The following is a 20,981-nucleotide window of genomic DNA, read 5'->3' as shown; positions in this document are numbered from 1 at the left end:
GAATTTTCACAGCAGAATTCATTCACTGCAATGTAGTGAGTGAGCTTCATAGCGAAGACAGCATCAAAATCTGCACATGGTGTGGAATTTTTCACTGATATTTTCTGTGATATGTGAACTTGCCCTAAAGGAGATTAGGCAGCCACATGGCCATCCAATAGAGATGAGCGAGCGTACTCACTAAGGACAAATACTCGAGCGAGTATTGCCTTTAGCGAGTACATGCCCGCTTGTCTCAAAAGATTCAGGTGCCGGCGGGGGGCGAGGAGCGGCGGGGGAGAGCGGGGAGGAACGGGGGAGAGATCTCTCTCCCCCCTGCTCACTCCCGCAACCCACCGCTCACCCCCACCGGCACCCAAATCTTTAGTGACGAGTGGGCAGGTACTCGCTAAAGGCAATACTCGGTCGAGTATTTGCCCTTAGTGAGTACGCTTGCTCATCTCTACCATCTAATCTCTACTCACTAGGGGCCAAAAGGGAAGAAAAGCAAATAAATCAGCTTACCACATAGCAGCTCTGTGTCCATGTTACTGCAGAGAAGAACAAAAAGTAATGATTAGGATTTTCATCTAATTAAATTGAAAGTTTTGCAAAATAAAATGTATTCCTTAGCAAGAAAAAGTCTTAGTCTGTTTCATTATATGCGTTTTACCCCCACAGTGCATCTTCACCTATTAACCCTTTGCTGTGTTTTGGTCCAACATTCTGTAATGGCTTATTACTTATATTTCATTATAGTGGCCTCTGTGGGGTGTGACAAAGTGGCCACAACGTGTTCCAAAAGCATCGGTAATGAGGCCATGAGTTCCAAATCGGTGCAGCTTGCAAATTAATTAAGTGCTAACTGACTGTTGATTGTTAAAGCCACCCTCCAGGCCTGGAGAAACAAAGATGGCCGAACCACTTCTCTGACTACCTGATGTACACTGTACATGGTATGCATCATTAGCCTAAGAGACTACATGGTGATCTGACTGGTCAGTGATGCTCACTCAAAGCAGATGTAGTGCCTTAGACCAGTGTTTCCCAGCCTTTTCAGCCTTGGGGCACCCCTGGGAAATTTTTTTACGGCGCGGCACCCCTACTAAAGGGGGTGTGGTTGTGGCTAGGGGGTGTGGTAAGGGATGTGGCCATGGTGTGGCCCTGGCTGCAATAGCCGCCCCCTATTGCGGCCCCGGCTGTAATAGAGACACCCTATTGCGACTCCCGATTGTGGCCCCAGCTGAAATAGTGGCCCCTGATTGTGGTCCCGGCTGTAATAGCGGCCCTGGCTGTAATTGCGGCTCCATATTGCTGCCCCGGCTGTAATTGCGGCCCCGACTGTTAACCCCTCTCTCCTAGTAATAACATTAACCCCCCCCCCACCCTACTTACTTACTGCGCTCACTGCGTCCCAGGTGCCGGCTCTGCTGTCATGCATACCGGCCGTCAGCTCGGTCAGGCAGGCAAGCGTCCCGCCCACCGGCTCTATCAGGCAGGCATCCTGCCCGCCAGCTCTACTGTCACGTGTTCCCAGTGCCGACTCTCTGGATTAAACACGCCCCCAGCCAATCAGAAGCTGGGGGGCGTTAACATTTGACAAAACTGCTGTGGCAGGGGTGTGCGCCTCTTCATATATTAGACATATCATGAAAATGGGAAAATAATATTAAGATTGGTGTTTGAAATGCTGGTTTTAATTTCCGCCAATATGTCAATCCCCCCGACTACTTGTCAACTCCATTTACAGATATACAACTCCACAGATAGCAACCAAATAAATAAACTCGCCATGTTCATGTTTCCATAACTTACTTGGTTTGATGGCTGTCTATCCGGATGAACATTTTTTTCAGCTCCTCCTCATTCAGGACCCCATCAGAAAAATAGCTCTGGAATTCCTCAAAGGACAGTTTACCGTCATCTATAGGAGATATACAATTAATACAAAGAAATGATTCATTTAGCCACATCTATCCTCTCCCACACATTTTCATCACTTCTACACTAGCCTAAAGGCTATATTTGCATTAGTCATTTTTTGACTTGATTTTCATAAAACTATAGCCATTTTTGCGAAATCCAGCTATGCTGGTATATAGAGTCATTGGTGATTGTAAGATGAAAACTTGAACAATCCATAGTAGGGAGTGTTGATAAGTCCTTGGCTTTGCAATCTTCATTTGTTTTCACTTCAGTGAAAGGTCAATCTCTTCAATACATTGTGAGCAAATTTTAGCATGATTTTTGGGCCATTCTTATTACGCAGGTTTGAAGACAACATGGCAGTGTCTGCGGCAGATTTCACTGCAAAGAAGAGCAGAGCAGTGATGGAAGTTCCGAAAGGGATGTTGGCCAAAAACATTCACAATGACATGATACAAACATCATGTGACATGTGCCTTTCATACTTCACAATGAAAAAATGGCTTGCCAAATTTTTGAACCGAACACTTCAACAGACTGTTCCGGGAGACCTCCAATGGTAACTGTTCCAAAAAACCATAGATGCCATCTATGATTCTGGAAGACTGGCGAATTTCTAAGATGATAGACGGGTCTCTAAAGCTTTACACAGAAAAAGTAGGGTCCATAATGCACACTCATCTGGGCATGAGGAAAGTGGCTTTCTAGTGGGACCCAAAATGTTTGTCAGCAGATCAAAAGCGTGCCCAAGTGCACGCCTTCCGGGGAATTCTGCAGCGTTTTCACCAGGATGGTTATGCTTTCCTGTTTTGACTGGTGAGAATGGATGAGACATGGATTTTTTTATGTATAATCTTGAGTGAAACGAGCCGTCAAAAGCATGGAGATACAGTGATTTTCCGCGTCCAAAGAAGTTCAGAGTGCAGAAAATGTCATCCAAGGTGATGGCGTCTGTCTTAGGGGATAAAGGAAGGATACTGCTTGTGGACTACCTTCCAAAGAGGTCTACTATCATGTCTGTGTATTACATAACACTTTTGGATAAACTAAAGCAGGCAGTGAAGTCAAAAAGGCATGGAAAGTTGACCCAAGTTATCATGATTTTGCATGACAACGTCTCTTCCCATACAGAAGCCATCACCCAGAGAATACTGGCTGATCTGGGCTTTGAGGTGCTGGATCATTCTCCTTATTCACTTGATCTTGCACCCTTGGACTAACATCTGTTTATTAATCTAAAGAAACACCTCAAGGGAACCACATTTGCGTCTGACCTGATTTGCCACCCAACTAAAGGAATTCTATCTGGATGGGTTGAGGAAATTGCAACACTCTAGTCAGAAGGGCATTGATATCCAAGGGGGCTATATAGAATAACTGTGACATGTCATTGTTCTTTGTCAAATTTTTATGGTCAAAGCCAAGGACTTATCAGCATGTACACAGATAGTACTGTTTTCTGATGAAGGGGCTAGTCCATCCCCAAAACACGTTACTAAAATTAAATATATCCGTTAGCTCTTCTTCAACAAAGAATTATGGGGCAGCCCTAAAGGGAACCTGTTACCACCTATGAGCACCAGAAACTAAGTTATGGTTCTTATAGCACAGGTCTTTAAGAGTCTGGCATATGCTTTGTATAGTTGGTCGCCTGGCCGTTCTGACGATGTCACCCATGTAAGTTGACACACAGACACAGCAGCAGACTCATCTCTGCAGGCTATGTATACACTAAAATATACAACATTGGTGTGTGTGCACAGCGGACTCATCACTGCAGTCTGTGCTGCACACACTGTACTCTATGGGAGTACGCGCACATAGTCTGTGTAGTGGCCCATAGTTGGGGTATTTTTAGAGTAGCTGTAGGTCTGTTTTGTATAAACTGTCTTGTATGTACTTGTGTTCTGTGTAAGTGCTAGCAAGCTATGTTGTGGCAACTCTGTCTCTTCTAACTTGTGTGTTGTGCGTGGTCTCATGGGAATTTAGGAGTAGTTGGGTAGTAGAGTCTAGAAAAGGGGGAGTTCATTGTGGTTCACCCATACAATCACAAGTCTGGGCTAGTGACGTCTCTGTAATCTTCAGCTCACTCTTTATTGAAGTCAGTAGATACTCTCTTTACTAGATAGTTAGAGGTCTTAGATAATGGGGTAGTACACTTGGGAATTCCATCTCTGGACCTTTCCCTCTGTTTTCAGAGAATGCCTGGGTTGGCTTACTTTAAGTAGAGTGGAACTGTAGGGGCCCAGAGTTGGGGCTTCTTTAGAGTAGCTGTAGGTCCACTTTGTGTAAACTGTCTTGTGTGTACTTGTGTTCTGTATAAGTGCTAAGAAGCTGTGTTGTGGCAACTCTGTCTCACCTAACTTGTGTGTTGTGCGTGGTCTCATGGGAGTTTAGGAGTAGTTGGTGGGGCAGAGTCTAGAAAACTGAGGCATCTGCAGAGATGTAGTTGGTGGAGAAGGACGTGTCAGCAATTTTGCTTCTGGGATATGTAAATGCAAATGCTTCACATTTGTCATGGGATATCTCCCCTCTAGGGACTGAAGCTTAGAGTGATGGCTCCTGCTAGGACCAAAACAAGAAGAGTAATTAGCCGACAAGGAAAGGCAAGAGTTGTATGTTGACCCACCATGTCAGGAGGAGGCGTGGCTGAACTGGACCATCACATTTATGAATAATTTACACCAGAAAATGATACTAGAAATGTATGCCAGTGTCTGAAACTGTCCATTTGCTGTGTTCTTGGAAAAATCAAAGTTGGATTCTGTGAGGAAAGAAAACCATGTATCTCCAGTTTTGAAAACTATCTTTGTCTGTGGACTCTTTTATTTAGCAATGAGTAACTGTTTCACTTGGAAAGAGGTACTGGCGTCATGTGACAATATCGATATGACTGTTCACTATCGTTTACATCTGCCTGTTCATTTTGCACAGCGCGCAACTGAGCTGGGGCACATTCTGCCATTGTTGGGGAGAGATCACAGAGGCACCCGTGACAACTACCTTGAGTACCCTGTGGTCTCACCTGCAACAGCCGGCCTCCTCTCGTGTACTGCATTTGCAGAGATGAATCCCCAAAAGCCAACTTTCATGAGTGACAGCACAGGAATGGTGAGCCAGATAAGTACAAAAGGTATGTCCCTAGACACAATGGGACCTACCCTATGAGCACCACAACTTACACTATCCTACAGTATTTGGACACCTCTATCGGTAGAATGGATCATGTCTTATTAGCATGTCCTGTGTCCTAAACCATGTATATAAGATGCAGAGCCTTGGAGGTGTCAGCCATAGTTTGCTATGGGAACGGCACGTTATTAGATATACGAGTTATGTTGTTGCACACAAGCCATCCATCATGAAGCGCAATGCATCATTCCATCAACAAGGATGCAAGGAGCATCATCAAGAGACAGTTGAGCAATGGAAGAACATTCTATGGAGCGACAAATCATGTTATTCCATCTTCAAATCAGATGGATATACCTGGTGTAGAGGATGCCTAGGGAATGCCTTTTTCCTTTCTGCGTAAGTAAAAAGTATACCATAGAGCGTATCCGGTGTCATTAGGGCCAAAGGAGCCCCACTAAGTATTACCATATGTAAATTAATACTACTTTTGATTCTTGCTCAGATTTCAAATTACTTCTGGTAGGACCGGGTAGTTTATACTTCTCATAGTTGGCGACAGGTTCCCTCAAAAGTGATCTTTAGAATAGGTCATCAATAGTAGATCAGTGATGGTCTATTGCCGGCATCCCCGGCAATCAGCTGTTCCCTGTACCGGTGCGCTTGTGCACTGAGCTAATTTATGCAGGAAGCATACAGCTCCGGTCCCACTGTAGTGGCCAGGCTTGGCATTGCAGGCCAAGTTTCCATCAACATCAATGCCCACAATAGCAAGCCTAGCCACTCCAGTGGGAACGGAGCTGTATGCTTCCTGCAGAAAGCAGTGCATGAGCACACTGGCCCAGCAAACATCTAATCTAATCAATCTATAATTGATAATATAACTTGAATATAAGCCATCAGTAGTATACAACTGGGCAACCCCTTTAACTGCATTCTAGATGGATGTATACAGTGTCTCCAACATTGTACACGGCAAGTGAAATTAGGCCAAGGATGACAATAAATTTGCAGGGTGGATTATGTGATAGTGGGGTGGAGAAGGTGTGTACCGTATACTGTATATTTACATAACTTTTCTTTAATAAGTTGCAGCATGCCTATGTAGGATGAAACATATTTAGAACAATGTCAGTACAGGTCACTGAGGACAAGATAAACTCCCCAGTAAAAAAAAACAAGTCTCAGCCACCAGGAGTTGCCCAACTGTCTATAACAGAAATTGATTTTGCTTGATATAGATGCTTATTAAAGAACTAGTCCACCAAAAATAAACTGATTGCAGGATGTCCCGCTACTGAGACTCCCATCAATCAATTGTAATCTCTGGAAGATCCTGGCAGCAAGTGTTTAATTCCTCTGCAGCACCTCCACAGGAAAAGTGAAGCATTACAAGCGGCCTATTGCCACACACTTTGACACTGTCTAATAACATACAGTGTAGGGTCACACCATATGGGAAAAGTGATCAGTAATGCCCAAATGGCTATTTGTACGTTTTCAGGAGGACTAACAGGAACAGCACAACATGGAGATGTAAAAAAGATGCTCCAGAATTGTTATTTCATGGGGAAGTATTTACTAAAACAGACTTGTCAGGAGAGCTGACTGGTTTTCTTTGAAGGGGTTGTCCAGGAATTCCACAAAACTAGCCACCGTCTGTGTAGCTGGTGAAAGACCAATCCCAGAATTAATGACCATATCCCTAGATTGGAGGGGAAAGGAGGTGGTGCCATGAGCGGGTGGAGGAGTCCAATGTCAAAACAACAAGAACAAACAGTGTGGCATTAGGCCCTGACCAGCACAACCCCAGTCTACAGTTGAATCATAGAGTTGGAAGGAACCTTCAGGGTCATCAGGTCCAACCCCCTGCTCAGTGCAAGATTCAATTGCACTCAACTGTCCTAGGATGGCATTCTTAGAGGTGTCATGGACTGTTACCATTTTGTGGAATTACTGGACAACCCCTTTTAAGATCTTCTCTCTGAACTTCTGCTCTGAAACCATAATGTGACTCTTAAACGGAATGTTCCAGATGTAACTTTTATTGCCCAACCCATAGAAAAGCTGATAAAAGTCTGATGGTGGGGGCACCGCTGAAACTGCCACGATCCCAAGAATGTGAGCACCTGTCCCACTCTTTTTGTCACTTCGGTAATGCTTCACTCACCCACAGTGACATCACATTGAATGGCCATTGCTCCATCTATTTCAATAGGTCTGATAGACATAGCATACTTGCTGGGGTCTCAGCAGTGCGACTATTGCCGATAACACTTTTATCACCTATCCAATGGATAGGTGATAAAAGTTAATTCTGGTAGAGTCCCTTTAAGATCCTTTTAGACAAATCAAGTCCTCAGTCCCATCTAACTCACATGTCAATCGGTGCTCATTTCATTTTTTTACACAAGTTGAAATTCGGCTTATGGGGATGAACGATTGCTGCTATGATTGTTTGTCCCTATAGGTCAGCTGTACATCTCCCTAATCACATGGACTAATGTAATGCTGGTCAGCGAACATTTGTATGCTTGTTGAAGCTGAGTATTCAGCCAATGAACAAGCGTTTACTCGTTTGTCAGCTGATAGTTGGTCCTTTTATATGGCTCAAAGGCGATGACTGTGTCCCTTTAACCTTTAAAGGTCCTTTTACAAGGGCCAATTTTTGGACCTGAATGTTCCTCTAAGCGGTCAGTCAGTTGAGCTGTATAAACTAAGTTATGGGGCTCAAAGGTTAGGAAATGGGTAGTCCGGAGATGTTTCATACTTACCAAGTGCCCCCTTTCAGCACTGTGTTCCCGTGAACTCAGTGCGTGCCAGCAGCTTGACTCTTTCTGTGTGTGCATCTGCCATAGATTTCATTGAGTATAACAGATACCTCCCTGGACTCCCCATTCCCTCACCTCTAAACCCCATAACTTAGTTTTTCGGGCTCAAAGGTGATGACTCTGTCCGTTTAACCCTTTCCAATCCAATTTGTATCCTGGTTTTCCTAGGGGGTTTACTCTTTCTGCTGTTATACAACGGCGCTATATGCTGGCTAAAGCCAGTACTGCATGAGGTGACACATTGGATAGGCTCCGACAGCAGAGAGGCTGGCAATATACAGTAAGAGAACCCCGATGGACAGCTATCTTCCAACATCGGAACTGAAATAATAATGTCTTAAGACGTCAGACAGTGGATTGGAAAGGGTTAACATTCATGAATGAGCTCTAGTGCAGTTCCTCTTGTGACCCGTATTCTCCTCCTGATGACATCTGTATTCTATATTCCTACTAATACTGTCTGTCGCCCCTTATCCAGTTTCCACTAGTATCTAATCATCAGGCATAGAAAGAGTTATGTACACAGGACTAATAGCAGGAGGATACAGAAAGGTTCACAACAGGGAACATTCGGCATGACTGGCATTTCCTGGGTTTATTAGGGCCGTGCCAGCGCACTGGTCTCTTGCTGAGATTGTCTATAGAGCCATCTGTTCTCCTTGCTATCTAGAACAAGAAGCATGGACAGCTACAACTCGCTTTTTCTCACAATACCACATTCACCTCATATCTCTCCTGCACAGTAAGTCCTTCTTAGGGTATATATACATGAGCAAATTTTATGCATAATTTCTGTGCGTTGCAAGAAATCGCAAGGAACCCGTTATTTTAAAAGGATGTATTTACATGATTGATTTTCCTCTCGCCTCTATGAGATAAAAAAATTCGTAGCATGTCCAATTTTTTAGCGATTCTGTTCAAAAATCCCCAATTATCGACTATGGGAGCGAAAAAAATTCACATAACATGTAAATGCGAGTTTTTCATGCGAGTGCGATTTTCTATTTTTACTATTGGACCAAGATGCGTTTTTTACATGCATTTTTTACGTGCTTGAAAATCACAGGCTTACAAGTGTGATATTGGGCCGAGTTCCTCGAACTGATATCGCACTTGACAGCTGTTGAGTTGGTACACTGGTCATGTTGGCTTCATTCCCCTCCCAAACTGCTAACATGAGCCTACATAATCTATTGACATCTACTACAACAATCAAATAAAGGAAGGGGCACACCGATCATACCATATGGGTCAAGAATTGGGAATGAGGTTATAGTGGCCAGAAGTCTATGTTGCTGGCCCTTCCACAAGTGTCATACATGTAGTGTCTTATGTAGGTGCGCTGTGCAAAAGTGTCTTGTCATTCTGTTATGTGTATTGCACAGCTGCAGCAAATGAGGAGTTAAGTGTTTGCAAGAGACTGGGAAATGCTTGCAATGTATCAATTTGTCTTGTCACGTGGTGTGAGTGAAGATATAAATATGAGTACTTTGGGTGTGTCTGGGGCTTTTGGTTCTTCGATTCTGGGAGTTCCATTGAGAATGCCAGCCACATGAGGGTAGCTTCAACTCCCATGTGGTGAAAAATGGAGGAGGAAGAGCGGTTCCCGACTATCTGTATGCCAGTGACCGTGGAGTAGTGAGCTCCAAAAGAGAAAGCATGAGCATGTTCGTGGTGAGTTAAGGCTAAATCTCCTTGCAGAGGTACTTTAATCTTGCTGTTGTTACAAGGCCGTCCTGTGCCTTGGGATCACTGCGTAGAGGTCCTTTAATCCTGCTGTTCCTACACGGCCGTTCTGTGCCTAGGTATCACCGTGTAGAGGTATTGCAATATTGCTGTTTTCCTTCATGTCCGTTCTGTGTAAACTGTGCCTTTCACCCATTGTTTATGCAAAGTAAAGTTTTGCCAAGCCCTGACCATTCCCAAGGACCTGAGGTGCATTACTCCAGTCTGCGGCTCAATTATTTACCACCAAGGGTCTTTCCGGTGGGTTATGGAAAGGTGGCATCACCCTTGACAACCCCTATACCTGTTCGCAAAGTTATTGGGCATCCCTTTCCAAGGGGTGCCTGGAAGAGGCCAGCGCTGCCCTGGCCAAGGTTACGTGCGCCCCTCCGGAAAGGAGTATGGTAAGTGCACCATGACCAGTGTCCATCTTCCCCACTCAGCTCCTCAACATATGCCCTGTGTCTGGGGTCACCCTACGGGACGCTGCAGGGTAAACAAGTGCTTCTGCCCCTGAAATACAGATAACATCAACCACTATGGCAATGCGGTAGATATTTCTTGTGTTCCCTCCACTCTACATGCAGAAAATATATTTAACATATAAGCTTTAATTGTGCAATTTTAATAAGGACAATAAAAGAACTAGATGGAAACCTGGTCGCAGACCAAGAATCAGCTTGTACAGCACAATGTATCATCCAGCCACTGTACATGTGCCAGGGCCTGCAGAAGTAGCAGACAGCGAGCATGGTGGCACGACCATTAGAGAAATGGGGCACAATATTTAAATCCCTGTTATCCTGGCTTCAGTGCGACTTATAAGGTTGCTACCCTAGCTAGGCTCCCTTGTACCCTGTATGACTGCTCTGTGTTTTGGCTCCTGATTGGCCCAACTTGTGTGACCTCTCCGTATCATAGAACCGAATCTGCTATATCACCGCCATGGCCGTAAGTATCTGGGTACAACATATGTCTTTGGAGGACTTCTGAAGCCAACTTCTAAATTAACTATTCTCACTTCATCCTTCTCAGAGTTATACCCCTCCTGGTACTTGAAACTTTTTAGCCAGGGGGTGCTATAGGTGAAAGTATGCCATCTGCTTGGTTGTTTCTCTGGGTATTAGTGAGATTATATACAAAATACGGTACCCCAAAGTACATTAGTCATAATACAGTATGTGAAATAGTTAAGAAGGCTACTAAGAGGTGTCTAATGTATGATACTATCATGGAGCACACAACCACGTACACAACCGAAGAGCACCAAGTGCCCAACAGACCCACACTAAGGTGCCTTCTCCCATACCCACAGTAGGGCTGTGACTGCATTAATGGAGCATGTATCACACTTCATATTATCTGTTAGTTGGGTTTTCAGCCAATAGGACCAGATATTGTCAAATTTGGCAACACATCTCTGCTTCACAATACATGCGTAGGGATGGAAACACAATGAATAATCATTTCCAGGACCCTTCTGTTCATATACATTCATTACTCACCATTTTTGTCTGCTCTCCGGAATATCTGTGAAGGGAAGAAAGAGAAAGATGGCTTCAATTACAAGATATCTCACTATACAAAACTCCACTATGGATGTCTATTCCGTCCAATATTATTGACATTTGCATTCTGTGCCTAACCCTTCTCTCACTGCTGTAATACATGACTGATGGTTACCCTTAAAGGGCAAATCCAGCTGTAAAGTATTGATGGCCCATCTGCAGGATAGATAATATTCAATTCATCAACAATAGATCAGTAGGGTTCCACCATGTGATCCCCCCTCTGATAATTATCTGTTCACTGGAGCAGTGCATTGAGCTGATTTCTGTAAAAAGCAGACAGCTCTGTTCCCACTGCAGTGGCCAGACTTCGTATTACAGATAATGTTTCCATTGAGAATTGTTCCTGTAATACCAACCCCTGCCAGTACAGTGAGAATGGAGCTGTCTGTTTCCCCACTCAGTGCATAAGAGCACCAGCCTTTTGAACAGTTGATCAGCGGGGGTCCCAGGTATTGGACCGTTGTTCATCTACTATTGACGGCCTATTCCGAAGATAGGCCATCAATATTTACAACTGGACAAGCCCTTTAAGGTGCTATATATTAGACTAAAGTTGATGGAAATGGAAATTTCAACTAAAATGACGTTCCTCCATGTGAAATTTAACAATGAGCCATGGTTTTAGTGATTGATGACAGACAGCACTTGAATTTTTCATCCAATAGTATGGCAATAGATTTTTTCGGGAATGAACCATCATCCATGAATAATCTTCATTTAAAAGAACGTTTTAAGAAAGATGGTTCATTCATCGCCCGGAGTCAGTGAACTTGTATGGCCAGTTTGAACAACTTTAATGACCCATATGGACTAAAATGTGTTTGGCTGCATCTGCGAAACAAGATGATTGTTCAATCATCAACCTACTTCTATCTAATGTATATGGCCAGCTTTACACCCTAAGAAGCACGACTCCATGGTATATACCAGAGGCGTAACTTGAAGCTCCTGGTCCCCAATGCAAAAACCAGGAACGGGGCCCCCAACTATAATGCTTTATTCATAGTACTGGGCTCCCTATATGGAGAAGAGAGGCCTTATGAGGCCCACAAGGCTCCTGGGCCCGGGTGCAACCGCATCCCCTGCATCCTCTATAGTTATGCCCCTGGTATATACCATATACTGACATTATACTGTATTCTTCTTCCCCCAGCCACTTTCCTCCTGCTCAGTTGCTGCTGGACTTTGTAAGGCACAAGCGTTCCTTTACACACATTATTCCAGCACGTTTATGAGCATGTATTAGTGTACCAGCTTGTTACCCGCGACTTCGTCCGCATGGAATTTGTATTTTTTTATCTAATTTGTGTTTTCCTGTTCCATCTCCCTTCTTTGCTGTATATTGAAACGTAAAAAGTTGAAATAATGAAAGGAATGCAACAGCAATGTAAAATGAAAGCTGCGCTGTGATTGGTTGCCAGAGCTCAGCTTTCATTTCCTACACAGCTGCAGTAAAATAAAAGCTGCGCTATGATTGGTTGCTATTTGTTATACCGTTGAGTTAAAATAAAAGCTGCGCTGTGACTGGTTGCTATGGGCAAACAGATTTTCTTTAAAATGTCAATCCATGTTAATGTGTCTTTCGTTCAAGTTTTAATCCCAAGCAACACCAGGTGTCTCTGCTAGCTTAATAATCGCATAGGTGCGGCAACGTCGTCTGCCCTCATGTGTCTGACCGTTTGGGGAGGCCTAGATCATGATGTGCACCCCCTTCCCCTCCACTCCGCTGCACTTAATAATCGCATATGTGCTGCAACGACATCTGCCCTCACGTATCTGCCCGTTTGTGTAGGCACAGCTTATGATATGCACTCCCTACCCCTCCGCCTCGGTGCACAGTGTGGCGCTGGCGGAGGAGCAAAGGTGCACCTGTGCATCACCAAATAAATCTGTCTTGTTGCACTCCCTAAAGAACTCTATACATTTTGGGAATAAAACGTAGCCTATGTCCTTCCTCAGGATGAAGCTATGTCCCTGCCAAAATTTCATCAAAATCGCTTCAGTGGGTTAGCTGTGAAAAGGTAACAAACAGACAGACAGTCGGAGGTACCTTCACATTTATAACATTAGTATGGATGTGTCTTCTTTCTAAGGCAGGTCCTATAGGGGGTGCAGGGGCTGCGTTTGACCCGAGCCCAGGACCCTTAGGGGGCCCATAAGGCCTCTCCTCTCCATATAGGGAACCCAGTACTATGAATAAAGCATTATAGTTGGGGCCCTCTTACAGGTTTTGCATTGGGGCCCAGAAGCTTCAAGTTCCGCCTCTGCTATGGATGCAGAAACGGTATATAACAACTTTCTTGCGAGTCTTATAGTAGAAGAAAACAAAGTGATTCCATTTATATAATGGATGATATTTCATGATACATTTGCTCAGAAAACAAGCACTGTGTTTCAAATTGATTCCCACAGGATGTAATAGAACAAAGAAGTTAAATACATTGGTTTTAGTGTCTCCAGTGCTTGAACAGCAGAATCCAAAATGCCTCCAGGAAGCGTAAAAACTACAGGTTCATAATAAATGGATGAGCGGAACATCAATGGCAGCAGCTGCACTTAAAAGGCTGCAAACTGGAAGATGTAAATATCTGCAGCGTGGACAAAACCACCTTTCAAATAAAGTATTAACCCATATTCGTTTATGGGTGGATTTACACAGAGAATCATTTTACACCACTGAGAAATCCGGCGCGAAATCCACGTCTTACATGCGTCTTTTAATGCAGATTTGCTATTACACTGCTGAGGATTTTGCTCTCTGCAAATTGGCATCCAGGAGCCAGGGGGCACAGGGGCACCATGAAGGTGATTACCAGACAGATAATCAAACAGCAGCGCTGTTACAGGCGCACATACTGATGTCAGTGTATGCACTCGGGATCCTCCTCCCCTGACCTCTCCTCATTGGTTCTGCAGGGGAGGGGTCCAGGTGCACACACTTCTGTCAGTGTGTGCATCCGCAGCATCGTCAAACAAAGGAGCAGCAGCGCTCTGCAGACAAGAAGGAGGTAGGTACATAGGTCTCAGGGAGGGCTTTGTTACTACTACTTAACTCCATTAGTTATTGATATCTTTCAAGCGTTACTATAACCATCTCCTGCCTATGTACTGAATCACCCTGCCGGCATCCCTTACCATACCGAATGCAATCCTCAGCCCCTCATATCCTCATTTTTTCAGGACTTCTGGCACATCCACAAACCTTAGGAACCGTGTCACCCTTAGGTTTCCATTAGGTGAGTTGCATTTTTATTTTAAACGAAGGCTGGAAAGACATCTGCCTGGGATAATTAAGTGATCCTGCATTGAGCAGGGGTTTGGACCTGATGACCCTGGAGGTCCCTTCGAACTCTACCATTCTATGATGTGATTTATAATCCCATGTAACTTAAGTGGAGGTAATATGACACAGATACTGCCAGGCAGAGATGCAACTTAAAGCTTCTGGGCCCCAATGCAAAATCTGTAACAGGGCAGAAGAGAACATCTGCCAGTGCAACAAGGTTCCATTGGTTTAAGCCACTTAGCTGCTCTTACCAGCTGGCTCCCAAAACCAGCCAGAGCAGGGCAAGAGGTGAAATAAACACAAATTTGGTGGGAAAGCTCTCAGCCAAGCAGGAATCAAGAGGGCAGTTCAGTACTAATGATTAAAATCCCATGCATTTCGTACTGTGTTTCCATATTTTTGTCCACCCCCTGTATGTGCAAGTATAATACTAAGCAGCCCCCCAATATATGGCAGGTGTATGAGCACTTGTTCATCAGTATTTTGCATCCCAGCTACCTCCTCCATATAGCAGTTTGCCTGTTCTGCATGCTGCTGGGAAGTAGTCTTTATTCCGGCGCTTGTACCTTTGTATCAGTATATCAGTAAGTATGACAGCTTTTTTACATTTTTGTAGGTTAATTAGGATTAATCAAGATCCCAATCTGCACTATATAATAATGTAGCATCTGCAATAAGCTGCACACTATGTTCTATAGATGATGGCATTGATATGTGTCTGCAAGCACGGCGCTGGCTGTCTAGCCCTATCCATTCCCTCCTTATGATACGCTAATCAACATCTCCATTACCAGAGCTGTAAAAACCTGTTGATTACACGGTTGTCCTTCAAATCAAAGTTCTTCCCATAAGAGAAGCAGGACAAGGGCAAACGCTAACGCAGGACATGGAAATGGCATTCTTAGAAAAGGCAGCACCAGCAAACAATATACAGAAATACATTGCATATCTTTCTTACTTTGGACAATTCCTTTTTGTTACATTAGCAATAAGCCGATCTCGGAGTGCCCTGCCAGCTAAATACAGCTGGGGGACCGAGAAACAAGTGTGCAATCCACCTGCTGTGCCATTATAGAGGAAATGAAGAATTACAGGGTGCCCGTTGAAATCAATGGACTGTCCGTGCGAAGCAAAGACATGTCAGGTCTTCTAGCGAGAGCGATGCTCTTCATAGCCATTCTCCATTCTAGTTCATTAACCCTTTCCAATCCAATTTGTATCCTGGTTTTCCTAGGGGGCTTACTCTTTTTCTGCTGTTATACAATGGCGCTATATGCTGGCTAAAGCCAGTACTGCATGAGGTGACACGTTGGATAGGCTCCGACAGCAGAGAGGCTGGCAATATACAGTAAGAGAACCCCGACGGACGTCTTCCAACATCGGAGCTGTACAGCCTTAAATCATAATGTCTTCAGACGTCAGACAGTGGATTGAAAAGGGTTAATGGATGGCCTAAATAAGTGCTGTATATGTTATTTTAAAGTGGCTTTTTTAAATCAAACTCTTTAAGAACCATGGCTAATCAAATTGAAAGACATAGTGTCATGGTGTTGCTAGAGCCGATGCGCATGCATGTGTCCGGTGTCACAACACTGCATCAGCACCGGACCACTTGATGGTGCATGCGCAGTGGCATTTGTTGCTGAGGGGGAAATCTCTCTGTTCCGTTTTAGCACTGATAGGCTAGTTGAGCTGTCTGTTGTCTCGGTCAGGTTATCAGGGGCTTGTTTAGGGTACTTATTCCAGCTCCTCTTTACTGAGGATGCCGGTAATACATTTGTGTACTGGTCTCGCTCCTTAGCTGGGTTTCTTCACATTGCACTTCTAAGCGTTTTGTGTAGTGCCTTCTTTTTTTAGACTTTGTACTTAACGCTTTTGAACTCCAACATCTGCTTGTTTGAGTATTCTGTTCTGCCTGGTCCTCATATATTCCCTCTCCTTCATTTAATATCTAGGGAAGTAAGTGAGGTTCAAAGAAGTGAGACCGCCCTTCTCAGGGCAGGTGCACTGCTTATTTACCAAATTCAGTCAGGGCAGAGCAGGGAAAATTCTCAGGTGTCATCTACGTCTCTACCACCATCAGTTGTATTGCCTCGCACATCTAGCTACCCAGTTACCCCTCTACTCTACATGTCATTCAGAGTGTCCTTGTCCCCTTTTCCTAAATTAGTGAGTCGGTTTCCCTTGTCAAGACTAAACAAGCGTGACGCATATTTTGAATTGTCCTTTATAATATATTTTATTTGTTGCTTTGTTTGCTTCAGGTTTCATGCTTCTGTCAATGCATATAGTAGATGGTCGCTAGTACCTATACATTACGGATCTGCAAGGATTCTCAGATGTGTATTTAAATGGAATCTCTAATATGTGTCTCTAGTAAGGCAACAAAATTAATGATCAGTGTTTCACATGCTTTTGAGAGGGCAACCCTGATGTGAATAAACCCTAAATAAACTCACACATACCGTAGTAAAACTGATAGCCTATGAAATGACACAGTGGTTGAAGGCTTCTCTGGGTAGGACTGGTGTGCTTATGCAATAAAATGACAAATCCAGTAATTACGATTATGATGAGGATTGATGTTATGACTGACATGTCGGACTACATTGGCTCATTGGCTTAAAGTGGTTATACTATGAGAACAAGTTATCCCCTATCCACAGGGAAAACTAGCTGCTCAATGGGGATCCAACCACTCAGACCCCCACTGATCCTGAGAACAGGGGTTTAGCACATCCCTGCATGAATATAGTAGTAGTAGCACATGAACACCGCTACTTGATTCATTTCAATAGGACTGCGGGAGATACTGAGTTCCAGCATTTTTAGGGAATAACTTGTTCTTGTGGTATCAACGTTTGCTCTATCTACAGGACAATTTTGGAGAGCGCTCTCCTCAACTTCTCTTCTGCAGTCCTATAGGGATGAATGGAGAGGCAGCACGCATGCTTGGCCGCCACTCCATCCTTATGGGGAACACAGAACACCCATTCTTATGATCATGAGAGTCCTAGTAGTTGGACCCCACCAATCAGAGACTTATTCTCTGTCCTCTGGGTAGAGGATCAGTTGATTTCTTGAGATAACCCCTTGAATTGCTTTTCTACATCTCCAAAATCTTCTTAGTTCAGGCACTTGCCTTGATAATAGAGCAAATGCATACAGAGAAGTAACCAAAGTGACTCATACAAAGGGTCACACATTTTCTGGAAAGATCAGACCAACAACGTCTCTTAATATTATTAGCTCCTAAGAACATTCAAAGTCTGTTACTGGAATCAACATTGATGGGGTTCTAAAGAGATTGTACCAAGATAGACCTTTAGCACCTAAGATAGGTAATAAAAGTCTGATCAGTGGGGGTCTCATTAGGCGGGGCAGGGGTGATAGTGAGGACAGCATGTGGTGGAACATGGGTATAATGGCAACTGTCCCACAGCTTTCAAAGGGTTTTATCCCTTCTCACAGTAGGGTACATGCAACGTGGTGCTTATAGGGCATACCGTAACAGACTACTTCTTGCACTGATTCGTGCTCTGAACAGCAGTCTTCAATGCTAACCGGCCAGACTTAGGCTTCAGTTGGTGGATGCGTAGCACAAAAAGTGATGGGTGAGAGGAGAACGCCAATGTCAACATGGGTTTTGGCAAACCACGTGTCTCTTTTGGCCAGCGGAACTAGGCAGCGTTTCCTGATGGCAGTTTTCTTTCAGTAACCAGGATGCAGCAACTATAGCCACTAGAGATGAGTGAGCACGCTTGGATAAAGCAGTTACTCGAGCGAGCATCGCTCTTCTTGAGTAACTGCTTACTGGTCCGAGCAGGCTCGGGGGTGCAGCAGGGGTTAGCGAGGGGGAGAGAGAGATCTCTCTCATTCTTACTCTCCCCCCGCCCACCGCCACCCCCCCCCCCCCAGCCTGCTCAGACCAGTAAGCAGTTACTTGAGAAGAGCGATGCTCGCTCGAGTAACTGCTTTATCCGAGCGTGCTCGCTCATTTCTAATAGCCACCTCTTTGGGCATAACCCTGTTGTGCCAAACCTGTAACTTCTCTAGCATCTTCCTATGTCACTCTACGTAACAACTTCCGAGTCCAACAAAAGCCCGCAAGAAGCCACCTTTTAACTGGGTGATATCTTAGAGGAACTCATGGTCACACCAAGATCTCTCGTCCTGCCCGTACATTTATTAAAGAAATCCTTATCCCAATAACTATATATGACTAATATAACCATACAAATAGACTTCATTACCCCATTACATCACCGCTGAGATCCCCGCCAATCCAACATCAGGGATTCCTTGTCCCCCTCTTCACGTCACTGTGGGGTCGTTTCTCCCACCCGCAATGACATCAGATTAAATGGAGCACTGAACGCACATGCGTAGCTGCCGCTTCAGTCATTTCAACGGGGTTGACGGAAATAGCCGAGTACAAAGTGCTCGACTATCTCTATTTGCTCCATTGACATGAATGGAGCAGTACCGCGGCCAAAGCTCCATTCAAGTCTCCTCCTGACTGCGGGGGTGCAGCAAATTCACAGTGAAAAAGGGATGGGGATACGAGACCCCCATTCTTGGGGTCTCAGACTTTCATCACCTATCTTATGTATAGGTGATAAAAGTCCATCTTGGTACAACCCTTTTAAGAAGCTGAGGTATGGGGAGCTATTTGGGTGGGTCAAACTTTGTAGAGAGGTTTTAACTCAGTTGTGTGACGGGGTCTGTGCCCTGGAATTGGGGTGGGGGACACAAAGAAGTCACTTTGCCTTGGCAAGGACATTTATGTATAGGACTAGACAGCAAACTGAGTCTTTAGTCCGGATGAAAACCTAGCTACAATGTTTTTGACATGCCGAGAACACAGTGGTGGCTGGTTTTCTTTCTCAGACTAACAAAATAAAGAAACTCTAAGATCAAGGAGTCAAAAATAGCTTTTTGGGACCCTCTGCAGTCACTATTGTATTAGTCACGGAAAGAAAACCACAAGTGTTCATATAGGTCCTTTGGCACATGTATTGTATAATAGTTCCACCACGTGAGGACACCCATTATACAACATCTTCTATCTCAGCTTGTGATATAGAAGAATGGTGACTTTGCCGTTATTCGCAGCCTTACATGAATTCTCAAGCTTTGAGTATTAGGCATTTTATATAAACTGTATATGGATTCCTCATTTATCAAAATTAGAACATGAGCTCTACTTGGGACAGGGACTTATATGGACAAATATGTCACTTGCTGCGGAACCTCTTGGCGCTAACATGTAATAATGATTTCAGAAATGTAATTTAGGAATGATTTTCCATGTTCTTCTCTTGTAATTACATGTATATTCTCCTCTATGTAGTATAAGTCTGCAGCGATCCTATGTGTAGCTTGAAAATTACCATACGTTTCCTAATTAGCAGCCATTTCTGCAAACATGACATTGGTATAAGCAGAAGGTAATTATCTCGGAGGATTATAAGCACATCTCTAACAGAAGGCTGCGAGGAAGGAGCAGGCAAGAGGGGGTTAACCTCTGCACTGCCAAAGTGGGACTGAATGTTGGTCATCTCCATGGATGCTTATTGTATAAGCGATATATCTAGGTTGCAGCTAATACAAGGACAATGTACTCTATAATACAAACATGCTATGATATGCACATACAGACATAGGCGACGACACTTACATCCCTGAATATAGACAGATCCTGGTCTATGATGAGCTGTGGAGGGGCTTTGATGGGTTTGTCCTTCTGGAATTGTTTGGCAGACAGTAGACACATAGTGATCAGCTCAGTACAAGACATCATCTTAATGCGGTTGCTTCCCAATGACAATGCAGTCAAGGAACAGTCTTGAACAAGTATGTCCAATGTTTAAGGAGCAGCTTGAAGATGCAGTTTATGGGACAGTCTTGAAAATTAGAGAGTAGCAGCCCTGGGGACTTCAATGATAAAAGCAGGTACTATGAGATGGTCTGATATAGAGTTGAGATCTTGGTCCTGTTGATCAGAAATGAAGAAGAGTTGGAGCTTGAGATGCAGCTATGCACTAAAAGTAGATGCGGTCTCCAGAATGCAGAAGCAGTTTCCAGGCTTGTTGAGGCTGATCTGCTACATAGAAGACAATGTAATGTAGAGACAATAGGGTTTCTTATTGCTAGGCAGATGGAGAATAACCCTCACAGTGCAGGAGTCACTGTCTTCACTGCAGTCTTCTCATTATTACTTGGGATGCAGGATGCTCCTGGTTCTGAGTCTCTTCTTCCCTTTGAGCTATAGACTCCAGCCTCTTCGTTCTCATTGGCTGATCTATTTCCTTTTAGAGATTTGTAAACCAACCAGAAGCTTGTGTTACTTCCTATCTCTATATAAGAAAATGATAATGAAGATGCGATGCATTAAGCAGAAAACAAGATATTGCAGCTTATGCATTTGGATGAAGAATAAGGTGCAAGTATAATTTTGGCATTTATGTGGATTGTTATACACATGGGTTCCCCTAGGCATTTGTAATAGGGGTATAAACTACAGTTACT

At 44.0% G+C, this 20,981-nt stretch overlaps 1 protein-coding gene across 2 annotated transcripts in view; it reads right to left on the bottom strand.

The window, feature by feature from the left end:
• NECAB3 (N-terminal EF-hand calcium binding protein 3) overlaps nucleotides 1–20,667 on the bottom strand; it is a 66,009-nt gene extending 45,342 nt beyond the window's left edge. For both annotated transcript variants that reach the window (XM_066585840.1, XM_066585841.1), the window contains exons 1-4: nucleotides 20,131–20,667; nucleotides 11,099–11,123; nucleotides 1,795–1,903; nucleotides 505–530 (exon numbers count right to left, since the gene is read on the bottom strand). In XM_066585840.1, coding sequence (XP_066441937.1) covers nucleotides 505–530; nucleotides 1,795–1,903; nucleotides 11,099–11,123; nucleotides 20,131–20,253 — 283 coding nt within the window. In that variant the 5' untranslated portion in view covers nucleotides 20,254–20,667. The remainder of the gene's footprint in view (nucleotides 1–504; nucleotides 531–1,794; nucleotides 1,904–11,098; nucleotides 11,124–20,130) is intronic.
• Between the last annotated feature and the right edge of the window lie 314 nt (nucleotides 20,668–20,981).

This window comes from Eleutherodactylus coqui, chromosome 13 (assembly GCF_035609145.1).
Source record: "Eleutherodactylus coqui strain aEleCoq1 chromosome 13, aEleCoq1.hap1, whole genome shotgun sequence".
Lineage (NCBI taxonomy): Eukaryota > Metazoa > Chordata > Amphibia > Anura > Eleutherodactylidae > Eleutherodactylus > Eleutherodactylus coqui.
Note: the sequence above shows the minus strand (reverse complement) of the source record. Positions and strands in the feature narration are given on the sequence as shown.